Raw genomic sequence first — 12908 nt, 5'->3', positions numbered from 1 at the left:
TTCTCTGCCGTGCGTACGATTCACTCTGGTTCGCTTCGGCGATGAAATAAATCAGGTGAGTCAGCCTTTTCGAGCTCCTTTTATAGGGTTGGGCCACACCCGTTTCGGCGGGAAGTGGCATGAAGGGCGCGAAGCGCCCTTATTGGTCTGATATTGCATCAGCCTGCGCTCGATAGGCTGTGCACTTGCCGCAGAGCAACCAATGAGCGAGCGAGCCGTCTCGCCTATGGCTGTGTACTGCTGCAAATGCGCTTTACAAAAATTCAAAATTAAGGATAATTTTTTGCTTCAGTATTTCGTGAAAAGAGACTTTTCCCGTAGCGTCTTAGCTAAGACGCAGTACTCGTTCCCTCTTCTAGAGAGAACCGAGGTAACGTTAGTAACCGAGTACGTTTTCTTTATAAATCCTTGTTTTGTGCTTCTAATTCATGACCAGCGTTTTGTTTTGTTCTCTCTCTGCGCTCGTCACTAACCATGCAGCGCTGACCAACTACAACATCCGCCTGCAGGACTTCCAGTTCCCCACAGTCAGCAAATGCGAGGAAACAGTGTTTATTACTTTTGAAATCTGAATACTTATCTTACAAAAACACATGAATTTGTTACAGGGGGACTTTATTCACCCCCTGGAGCCATGTAAGGGGCCGTTTTATTACAGATTTGCACACTTTATTTGACGTCTTCTGAACAGTTAACAACCACCTGCTTACCCAATTGAAGGCTTGGAAGAACAGTTTTTAATATAACTACAATTGGATTATTCTGAAAGAGGAAAGTCTCATACACATAGGATGCTTCTCGGGTGAGTAGAAGATTTTCATTCTCACGAATTTTCAATTTTCTGGGGGGAACTAACCCTTTAACAGTAGAGGCACATAACCAGAGAGAAGTCTGTCATTTTCACATGGTGATTCATTTATGACACTTTGATTAAACGTTATGAGGTCAAATAAATAAATAAACATTGCATGGATGAATTGTTAACAATGAGACATTTTTGAAAAAATATGTGAAGTTTAATTTCATACTGACTTATTTAGCAAAATCAAAGTGATGATGAAGTTTCAATTATTATAACTGTTATCTCTCTATTTCCTGTTTCAACACACCAAACTAAAAATTAGCTTGGACCACAAATGTGGCTGGTACAGTATGTTAAGAGGGGGGTGATGATAGGGAATAAATCATTAATGTAAATTCCTGTTCTTATGTGCAGGTGGCCAAGTGGCAGTGTGGGTGTGTAGATCCCTTAATGAAATTATGAATGATGGGTTGTGGGAAAAGCTGTTCAACAAGCTAAAACCAGTTGATTCAGTAAAAAGTAAAAAGACCAACGTTACAGTGTCCAAAACCACTTTAAAACCAGCTTGAGAGACCAGCCAAAACAACCAATCAGCTTAGTTTGGTAGACTAATCTGGAAAATTAAATAGGATTTTTCCTATTTTCCTATGGTTTTGCAGTAGTATTGAAGAGTTTAGCTCTATGAGTCTATTGAAACCATACAATTTAACTTTTATAATTGTCTTGCTTTGTTTTGTTTGAAATCCAGTGTAAAAACAACCTAATAAATATAATTTCAGAATAACTACAAAGTCTTGACATTGCAATTCTTGCAAAAGAGAACAGACACTGAAATGGGCTGAACCTGCTCCAGCAGTGAATCATGCCATATGCATTGAGATCGCTCAGACTCACTCTTGCAGCCGGATGGGCTGTAATCCCAGAATCCTGGAAGGCAGCGCTCGCAGTACCGGCCTCCTGCCCCCGGGCGGCACTGGCAGCTGTGTGTAAGAGGGTGACAGGTAGCACGGAGGGCAGCAGAGGCACATTCACACCGACGGCAACCCATGCAGCTCCCAAATCCAGAATAACCTTCCTATATATGCAAAATGAGAAGATTCTCAAAAGATAATACATGTTAAATGTGCTCAGTATGCACATGCATATACTGTATTTGAGCATAAAGTACATGCATTTTAATAAACAAATATGGAATCTCTTGGCCGTACATTTCCTTGAGTGTGTCATGAATGTCCATACCTCACATCTGTCACATAGGTGACCTGTGACTCCAGGCTTACAGTGACAAACACCTGTCCTGTCATCACATGATGCAGTACCACACTTATCACACTTACACTCTGAAAAACAAAGAGAGAGAGACCTTATAACAACCTAACAAAACTGTGATTCACTTGAGCCATTATTATAATACATTCAGTGAAATATACGCAACATATATAGAACAATCTAATGAACACAATAATATTAAATAAACCTTTGATGCTAGTTTTTGAAGAGACTATGGTTGATGCTGTAGAGAAACTAGTTTGAAATGATTATTTTGCAATTCTGGTGGTTCTGCTACAGTAGCATAATTACACACATTTTTAAAGTCTTACCACTATGGGTTAAGTATCACTAGAACTACAGTCTCCATAACTCCATATTTACATAGGCCAGTCCTGGTTTGACAAGCAAATCAGCAAGCAAATATTTTAGCAAATCAGCTTGCAATGCATCTGGTTTCCAAAAGCCTCACGTACTTGATGCTGCACTGTTGAACTCAGTGCACTGCTTGAACTAAAAGAACATGACAGATAGCTTGTAAATCATGAGAAATGCTTAAACAAAACTGTTTTTAACAACAACCTGAAAGAGACACAATTGGACAGAGTCAAGGGTATGTTAGCATAAAACTTTAGAAATTGCGGTATGTAGACATCCCTGTTTTCTAGATAACCAGATAACTTTTCACGTGGTCAGCATGTATTGTACAGTTGCTGGCACCTACCCTGACAGTCTTTGGCACTGATGGCATCTCCATAGAAACCTGGTGCACATCTTTCACAGTTGTCACCACTAGTGTTATCCCAACAGTTCAGACACTGGCCCGTCACATTATTGCACTCATTAAAGATAAGGTTTGGGTCAGAGTTGCCATTACAGTCACACTTTTTGCAGGAATTGCCCAACTCCATTGGATTGCCATAGAAACCTGGGGCACATCTTGGTGGTGTGGGAAGAAAAACATTATTAAGGAGTAAAATACAAAAATGCAACTATGTATAACATGCCATTTGTGGGTGGAGAACCAACCTTTCGCAGTAGTGTCCAGCAAACCCTTCCTGGCACACACATCTCAGAAAATTACCTCTCTTATCACAGTGAGCTGCAAAGCTGAGAAAACACATACAAACACAGAAACATTAATCTAAGTCATTATTTCTATTAATTACTATTTCAGGATTTTCACATCATTACCAACCGTTTTTTTTTCTTGATTTTTACAATCATCTAATGATTTTCAAAGATGACAAAATCTATTTTGGTAAACTTTAGTAAAGGTTTTTTTTTTTTTTTTTTTTTTGCCTTTATCCACATTTGAAACATTGGCAAGCTGCAGAACATGTTATCTCTTTCTGATGCAGCAAAGCTAGTTCATGCATTGATGACCTCAAGAATGAACTTTTGGGACGTAAGAGCTCCTGGGTGTCAGGGGCTCAAATGTAAGAAATGAGCATTTACATATGGAGAAATTTAAATTTAAGAGTTACTATAGTAAAATTATATAAATGCATTATTATGAAAATAAATATACAATTCCTTCACATGTTCTTGAAATTGAATTGCTTACACTTCACATAATAGGCCTGTTGGTGGCACTTGGGCTTCAGTTTAACCAACAACGATAGACTCATCAAACAGTAAAAGGCATATCAATGCAGTAAGCAAATAGGAATAATTTAAATAATACTTAAAATTCATGCAAACTCTATATTCATTACTTATTCAGTAATTAATAATAAACAAAATGTATGTTTTATGATCCCCAATGCTGTAAAGGAACACTCCACTATTTTTGAAAACATTTTCCAACTCCCCTAGAGTTAAACAGTTGAGATTTACCATTTTCGAATCCATTCAGCCGATCTCCAGGTCTGGAGGTAGCACTTTTAGCTTAGCATAGATCATTGAATCTGATTAGACCGTTAACATTTCACTCAAAAATGACCAAAGAGTTTCTATATTTTTCCTATTTAAAACTTGACTCTTCTGTATGTACATTGTGTACTAAGAACAGCAGAAAATAAAAAGTTGTGATTTTCTGGGCCGATAGCTATAGGAACTATACTCTCACTCCCTAATAATAATCAAGGAACTTTGCTGCTGTACCTTGGGTGCAGCAGGCATAATGGTATTATTTTCAGGAGCTGCATAATATGATTGCACCTGCCGTACCCATGGTATGGCACCAGAGTTCCTTGAATATTATACCGGAATGTATTTGTACTTGATTATTTTATCCAAATCAGATGCATACGAATATAGTTTTTGTTTGTATTATATTGGAAACTACAGTACTACTGCACAACACAGATGGCCATTGAGTCTATGACAGGTAACTCCAACCGTGCTTCTGGAAAGCTACTGTCCTGCAAATTTGAGCTCCAATACCTATAAAACACACCTGAACCAGATAATCAAGGTGTTCAGGGTTACCTGATATTTACAGGAAGGTGTGTTGAAGCAGGGAAACCCCTGGTCTACGATACACCTATTTCGTTACTTGTGCATTTATCAGCATCTAGAGAGATTTTCTTTCCACCTCATTCACTTTGCTGAGTTTGGCTGGCACAACAAAACCCTCAATTTAACTGTACGATTGTTAAGGTTGGGATCAGAACTAAATCACAAACTGTCTACAGAACAAAATTCTTCACCACACTTGAGATTCCAGCATCCTTTTCTGAGCTCACTGAATCACTAGGGATCAATCTATGGTATTCTACCTCTCCTGAGCCATTAGTATCATACTTCTCACTGCTTGAAAACAAAAGAAAAGAATCAATATTTTGATTCTTCAGAATCCCTAATAAACTCACCATGCACCTTAACAGTTTCCAAACTGTGAAGTCCCAGTGGAGAATCATAATTTATGGGCAGTATTCAGTAAAAAAAATAAAAAGGCTTCCAAGTTCCACCCTCTCTGAACTTATGACTAAAGCAATTAAGACTTTTTACCAAGAATCTGTCCTCCCAGGTGAAGACTTGTCTTCATGTCATTACCAGTCATTACCCAGTTCTGGAGATGGAAGCAAGGGGCCACCATCTTTATTAGATCATTTGCAGTGCCTATAACTTGGTCCACATTAGACAAGAAGAGGAAAGAAAGACTGTATTTATAACACCATCTTAATGATATGCTTATTTACTCCAAAGACCTTCAAAGAAAACATCCAACAAGTTTGCCAAATTCAGCTTCAGCTCTTAAGATACCATCTTTTTTTAATATAATTTATATTTCATTTAATATAATTTTTAATTTAATTTTTCTTACTGTCTCCCTCTTGGAGTTTATCATCTCCAGTGATCAGGTCCAGTTAGATCCGAAGAACACTGAAGTGCCAGAGAATGGCCTCAACCAACATTAAACATTTCAGTTTTTACAGGAAACTTCAACAACATTGTCGTTCACTCACTGACCTCATGAAAGGTAATTACAAACAGCAGACATCTGAGACAACCAAGCTTTAAGGACCTCAAGCTTCGATTGACATCAGTTCCTATACTGACCCTTCCTGATCCTAAGAAGCCTTTTATTGTTGAGGTTGATGAGCTTAGGCAAGAGCTATGGCAAAGTAGGCTATTGTGACACAAAGCCAGTCATCTAGCAGACTTTTGCAGATCATTGAATTAGAAAATCATGGTGCAGGTAACATGGAGAAAGAGAATACATTGTTCATTTACATACTCTATATTACATTGTGACAATACAAAGCTGGTTGAAAATCAGCAACTTTTTCCTTTAAGTCTGACATAATCCTAAATTTATTTGGTGGAATATTGACAGCAGAGAGTTCCAAATGTAATAATTTAAACATAATTTAAACATTCGACTACTAACTGTGGTCTCCAGCCCCTCCCAATGTATGATGAGAAGGATGGATTCTAAAAAGAACTGATCAGTCACGGATGCAGCTGCCGAAGAACCCTACTTCTCCATCCAGAGATCAATATCTGTATCAGAAATCCTCCACCACACACTGTACATGTCAGATCCAAACTGACAGCTTCGAGATTCATGGTCCTGTGCCCTTTGCTTGTGTAACTTGTGAATTAGCCACTAATATTTTTATTACTGGAAGATGCCTGTGAGTTAGACCCTGACAGTACTATAAGCATACTCTAATGCCAAGGAATTAAAAACTACTAAGATTACACTATTATACATTTTCAATTTGATCTGTCATTGTTGTTGTTTTATTAGAATCTTTTTTATGAAATAACATCACTCTATGCCAGCATGAGTCATGATGTTTTTAAAATTGAGTTCAATCCATAAATGTCATGCCATTGGACAAAAAAGCTACAATAAAAATGAAACCGTAAGAAATTAAATCCAAACCTCAATGGAAAGTCTTGAAATTATGTTTTAATTGCTGTTTTTTTTTGCTTTAGAGTTGCTACTTGTCACTGCATATATTTAGTTAACTGTTGGAAGGTCTTCACCTACTTGTGGCATAAGGCCTTCCCACTTGAAAGTCTCTGGACTGCAACCAAACATGTTGTTATGCATGCTTAAAATGTAAACCAGATGCAGTTGCACAAGTAACAACACTAATTAAAGCTGCAAGCAGCGATGAACAGGCCCTCGCACCAGGGCTCACTGGCAGCGAGTGGCTTTAGTAAATAGGTGAACGGTGAGAAATATGCATTTAAACTCATAAATATAAGTGGAATATATCAAAGTTTATTCCATATATGTGCCAATCTTCCTGTTGCCAGCAGGTGGCGCTATCGTTATAATGGAATATTGGCCTTCAGATGTGTTCAGGCCAGGACTCATATCGAACATGTGGAGTTTGGGGAAGATCGAAAATGATAAATTTTTGCAAGTTCGGAGGTGTGTGCAAAGTTTTGTGACTTTTTGAGTATGTTTAGGCCTTCAAAAATGCGATTCATTGGGGAGAATAATAATAATAATAATAAACAGAGCAGATAGAATAGGGTCCTCACACCTTCGGTGCTCGGGCCCTAATAAACAAAGCAGATACAAGAGGGTCCTCGCACCTCGGTGCTCGGGCCCTAATAATGAAAATAACTTTATTCCTTTTTAATGCATGTAATATTTAAAGCTGAATAACAAAAACCAAAGTCATCAGCTTTTTTATTATTATTTTTTGTTCATGTTGCTGATATGGTTTGTGTCAGCATGCTTTGTTTAGCCAGAGCTCATGTATGAACTCACTTGTTAGATTCCAATGATAGCGGGCAGGCACATGGTCTACACACAAAGGTGCCATCAGGAAGAAACACAGGTAAATATCTATCTTCACATTGCTCACAGAAATCTCCAACGGTGTGGTCCTGACATTCCTGAAACAAAAATGATGCATTTCAGCAAAACATTCTAAATACACTGGCTGGTTACACTGGCAAGATTGCAAAAATGTTAAACTCTGTCAACAGCATATATCAGGGCTCTTCGACTCCAGTCCTGGAGGGCTTGTGTCCTGCACACTTTAGTTCCAACTCAAATTAAACATATCTGCCTTTAATACTGCCAGTAATAATGAATACTGAATAGTTTGTTCCAGGATGTTGAGTTATGGTTGGTACTAAAGTCTGCAGGACACCTGTCCCCTAGGACTATTTATTACAAATAATTTTAATTTAAAATGTAAAGTTGTCTAACCTTTACCATCTTCTTTTTCTTTTTGGTGTACATAAAAATCTCTTCAACATGGTATTGTGTCATGATTGGTAAACCATGGCCTCGGGTTTTGCACTATGTGGGTGGAGTTTGTGCGTGTCTTGGGTCAGCACTGATTGTTTCATGTGGGCGTCTCCGTTAATTGTTCATCTACACCAGCTGCTACTCATTACCTGATCCCTACTTATTGCCCTGTCTTTCATCTTGTGTTTGTCAGAGCGTTGTTTGCAGTCCCTCGTGTTATGCCTGGTCTCTCGTTCCTGTTCTCTGTGTTCTTATCTTCGTTGGATCGTCTGTGTCTCTGGAATCTCATCCACTCCTCACCACCCACGGATTATACCTGTCACACCCCCCGGCTCACTCATCTTAGTTCCTGTGAATGCCGAACATTTTTGATTAAATGTTCCATGCATTTCTCCCTGCAGCCTCACACCTTTGAGACTGAGGAGTCCAAGGTGGCGTTCGTTCTGACTCTACTCTCTGGGAGGGCCGCCCTGTGAGGAATGGCGGTGTGGGAGAACCGAGACCAATGCTGTGCCTTGTTCCACTCCCTCTCCGATGAAGAGAGTTTTCGACCGGGCTGTGGCTGGCGAGGAGGTGGCCCGAGAGCTCACGGACTATTCCATCATATTCCTATTCCAACCAGCCTACTATCGGGTGGGATCTCCGCCGGGAAGTCCTCTTCATCATCTACTCTCCTTCCGGTGAAACTGAGGTGGGCCAATAACACTCAAACCTGTCACACCCTTCTGGACTCAGGAGCTGAAGGTAACTTTATGGAACTACCCTTGCAAAACACCTGAGACTCCCTATCCCACCCCTTTCACACCAGATCACCATCAGCGCACTCAATGGCCAGGAACTGCCCTACATCACCCACACCACAGGACCTATAACTCTCCTCACCTCCAGAAACCACACAGAAACCCTTCCCTTCATCCTAATGGACTCCCCTGTGGCACCCATCGTCTTAGGTCAGCCCTGGATAGTTAAACACAACCCACAAGTGGATTGGGGTTCCAAAACCATCACCTTGTGGAGTGAATGTTGTCATGAGTCTTTTCTGGTTTCTGCTTGTCCTGCTGTGTCTGTTTCTGTTTTTCAGGAGGAGGCTACGGTTCTGTCAAATGTGCCCGCAGAGTACCTGGACCTGAAGGAAGTGTTCAGTAAGTCCCGCGCTGCTTCTCTCCCTCCGCATTGAATCAGAATCAGAATCAGAATCAGAAAGAGCTTTATTGCCAAGTATGCTTGCGCATACAAGGAATTTGTTTTAGTGACATAAGCTTCCAGTAAACAGAGACAACAACACACAGACAAAAAAAAAAATTTACAGGAGAATTACAAATTGGCAAATAAATAAGTGTATAAACAATTGTGCTATAAATGATAATGGAATAGGATTGAGTGAGATGCAGGAATGTTCTAGGATGGAGGGGTAACAAATAAATATAAGGATATTGCACATTTTTGCATAAGCATAAGTTTAAGTGGGAAACATTTAACTGTTCATGAGGTAGATTGCCTGGGGGAAGAAACTATTCTTGTGCCTTGCTGTTCTTGTATTTGCGGCTCTGAGGCGCCGGCCAGATGGCAAAAGTTCAAAGATGGGGTGACTTGGATGTGAGGGATCCAGAGTGATTTTCTGAGTCCTTTTCCTCACTCTGGATGTGTACAGTTCTTGGAGGGTGGGCAGGGGAGCACCAATAATCCTTTCAGCAGTCCGAACAGTTCTCTGTAGTCTTCTGATATCTGATTTTGTAGCTGAACCAAACCAGACAGTAATTGAAGTACACAGAACTGACTCAATGACGGCTGAGTAGAACTGTTTCAGCAGCTCCTGTGGCAGGTTAAATGTCCTCAGCTGGCGAAGGAAGTACAACCTTTGTTGGGCTTTTTTCACAATGGAGCCAATGTGATTGTCCCACTTCAGGTCCTGAGAGATGGTGGTTCCCAGGAATCTGAATGACTCCACTGCAGCCACAGTGCTGTTCATGATGGTGAGTGGGGAAAGTGCAGGGGGGTTTCTCCTAAAGTCCACAGTCATCTCCACTGTTTTGAGCGTGTTCAGCTCCAGGTTGTTAAGACTGCGCCAGACAGCCAGCTGCTCAACCTCCTGTCTGTAAGCAGACTCGTCACCGTCCTGGATGAGGCCGATGACTGTAGTGTCGTCTGCAAACTTCAGGAGCTTGACAGAGGGGTCTTTAGAGGTGCAGTCGTTGGTGTACAGGGAGAAGAGCAGAGGGGAGAGAACACATCCCTGAGGGGCACCAGTGTTGGTGGAGCAGCTGTTTGACATGAATTTCCCCAGTCTCACTAACTGTTGCCTATCTGTCAGAAAGCTGGTGATCCACTGACAGATAGAGCTAGGAACAGAGAGCTGGGTCAGTTTGGTCTGGAGGGTTGTTGGGATGATGGTGTTGAAAGCCGAACTAAAGTCCACAAACAGGATCCTCACATAAGTCCCTGTTTTGTCCAGATGTTGCAGGATGAAGTGCAATGCCATGTTGATTGCATCATCCACGGACCTGTTTGCTCGGTACGCAAACTGCAGGGGGTCCAGTAAGGGTCCAGTGATGTCCTTCAGATAAGCCAGAACCAGTTTTTCAAACGTTAGAGCCACAGGTCTGTAGTCGTTAAGTCCTGTTATCTTGGGTTTCTTTGGAATGGGGATTATGGTGGAGCGTTTGAAGCAGGAAGGCACTTCACACAACTCCAGAGATCTGTTGAAGATCTGTGAAAAGATGGAGGCCAGCTGGTCAGCACAGATTTTCAGACAGGCTGGTGTAACGCCATCTGGGCCTGGTGCTTTTCTTCTTTTGTTTTTCTTGAAGACCTGGTGCACATCATCTTCACAGATTTGAAGAGCAGGAGGTATGGAGAGGGGGATTGCAGGAGGTGTTAATGGTTGTGTAGGGAGATGGTCAGAGTGGGTGTTGGGGGTTTCAAATCTACAATAAAACTCATTAAGGTCGTTAGCAAGTCGTTGATTAGCCTCAGTGCAAGGGGATGGTGTCTTGTAGTTTGTGATGGCTCTCAGTCCTCTCCAAACTGAAGTAGAGTCGTTGGAAGTAAACTGGTCTTCCAACTTTTTAGCGTAGGTCTTTTTAGCCGCTCTAATCTCTTTGTTCAGTGTGTTCCTGGCCTGATTGTACAAGACTCTGTCCCCATTACTGTAGGCATCCTCTTTGGCCTGACGAAGGTGTCTGAGTTGTACTGTAAACCATGGCTTATCATTGTTGAATGTTAAATAAGTCCTGGTAGGAATGCATATATCCTCACAGAAACTAATATAGGATGTTATAGTCTCTGTGAGTTCGTCCAGATCGGTGGTAGCAGCTTCAAAAACGCTTCAGTCTGTGATGTCAAAACAAGATTGTAAATCCTGCTCTGTTTCGCAGGTCCATCTCTTCACAGTCTTTACTACAGGTTTAGCAGATTTAAGTTTCTGCTTGTAGGTCGGTATAAGATGAACCAGACAGTGATCAGAACGTCCCAAAGCTGCTCGTGGAACAGAGTGATATGCATCCTTTATTGTGGTGTAACAGTGATCCAGTATATTACTGTCTCTGGTGGGACAGGTAACATGCTGTCTGTATTTTGGCAGTTCACGGGAGAGATTGGCTTTATTAAAGTCCCCAAGAATGATTAAAACAGAGTCCGGGTGTTGTTGTTCTGTGTCTGTGATCTGATCAGCGAGTTTCTGTAAAGCTGAGCTCACATGCGCTTGAGGTGGAATGTAAACACTAACCAGAATGAACGAGTGAAACTCCCGCGGCGAATAGAATGGCTTGCAGTTGATAACCTGCGTTTCTAGATCAGGACAGCACATCTTCTTTAACACAGTTACATCTGTACACCACCGTTCATTGATGTAAAAGCATGTCCCGCCGCCGCGCGATTTCCGAAGCGGTATGGCGTCATTCAGCCAGGTTTCCGTGAAACACAGAGCAGCAGAGTGAGAGAAATCCTTATTTGTCCGAGAAAGCAGAAGGAGTTTGTCCATTTTGTTGGGTAGAGAGCGGAGATTTGCGAGATGGATGCTAGGCAACGGCGTTCGAAATCCGCGCTTCCTGAGTCTGACGAGCGCTCCCACTCGCTTTCCCCGTCTGCGCGTCCTGAAGCGCTTGATCAGCGCCGCTGCTCCTCCGATAACAATGTTCAGTAAAACGTCTGTATAATAGAAATCCGGAAAAATATCATGTGGTGTGTTCTGCCGAATGTTCAGCAGTTCATCCCTGGTGAAACTGATCGTGTTTGTTAAACAAAAAAACAGGAAAAACGAACAAAAACAGTACAAACACTGGAGAGCCAAGCACTGAAGCAGCCATGTGCGGCGCCATCTTGGATTTTTTTTTTGTTTGTAAGAAGGATGGTCCATATGACTGTGCCATAGAGTTAGTTCCAAGAAAGTCCCCGCCTAAAGGCAAGCTTTAATCTCTTTCCATTCCGGAGAGGGAGGCCATGGAGAAATATATTTCTGATTCTCTAGCATTGAGGTTCATCCGCCCTTCCTCTTCTCCAGCGGGGGCGTGATTCTTTTTTGTTTGTAAGAAGGATGGTTCACTGCGACCTTGTTTTGATTACCGAGAGCTGAACAACATCACGGTAAAGAGTACGTATCCTTTACCATTGATGTCTTCAGCCTTTGAGAGGTTACAGGGAGCATCAGTCTTCACAAAACTGGATTTACGCAACGCTTATCATTTGGTCCGCATCAGGAAGGGGGATGAGTGGAAAACAGCTTTTAACAACCCTAGAGGGCACTTTGAATACTTGGTGAAGCCGTTCGGGCTCTCCAACTCGCCAGCGGTTTTCCAAGCACTCGTTAATGACGTGTTGAGAGACATGGTAGATCAGTTCATATATGTTTACCTGGATGACATACTGATTTTTTCCTCGTCTCTCCAGGAACACGTGCAACACGTCAGACGAGTGCTCCAGAGATTACTAGAGAATGAGCTTTTTGTCAAGGTGGAGAAATGCATATTTCATGCAAAATCTGTTCCCTTCCTAGGTTACAACGCCTCATCTGAGGGAATACATATGGATCCTGACAAGGTTAAGGCTGTGATAGATTGGCCAAGTCCAGATTTCCCGTAAGGCCCTACAGCGGTTTCTGGGGTTCACCAATTTTTATCTGCGTTTTATTAGCAATTTCAGCCAACTTGTCTCACCTCGGGTTTTTCTACT

General features: G+C 41.5%; 1 protein-coding gene across 1 annotated transcript in view; it reads right to left on the bottom strand.

Annotated features, from left to right (window-relative positions):
• lama4 (laminin, alpha 4) overlaps nt 1-12908 on the bottom strand; it is a 74658-nt gene that overhangs the window by 41938 nt on the left and 19812 nt on the right. The window contains exons 3-7 of the mRNA XM_059513293.1: nt 7254-7381; nt 3101-3181; nt 2796-3010; nt 2042-2142; nt 1697-1877 (exon numbers count right to left, since the gene is read on the bottom strand). Coding sequence (XP_059369276.1) covers nt 1697-1877; nt 2042-2142; nt 2796-3010; nt 3101-3181; nt 7254-7381 — 706 coding nt within the window. The remainder of the gene's footprint in view (nt 1-1696; nt 1878-2041; nt 2143-2795; nt 3011-3100; nt 3182-7253; nt 7382-12908) is intronic.

The sequence above is a fragment of the Carassius carassius genome, chromosome 27 (genome assembly GCF_963082965.1).
Source record: "Carassius carassius chromosome 27, fCarCar2.1, whole genome shotgun sequence".
NCBI lineage: Eukaryota > Metazoa > Chordata > Actinopteri > Cypriniformes > Cyprinidae > Carassius > Carassius carassius.
Note: the sequence above shows the minus strand (reverse complement) of the source record. Positions and strands in the feature narration are given on the sequence as shown.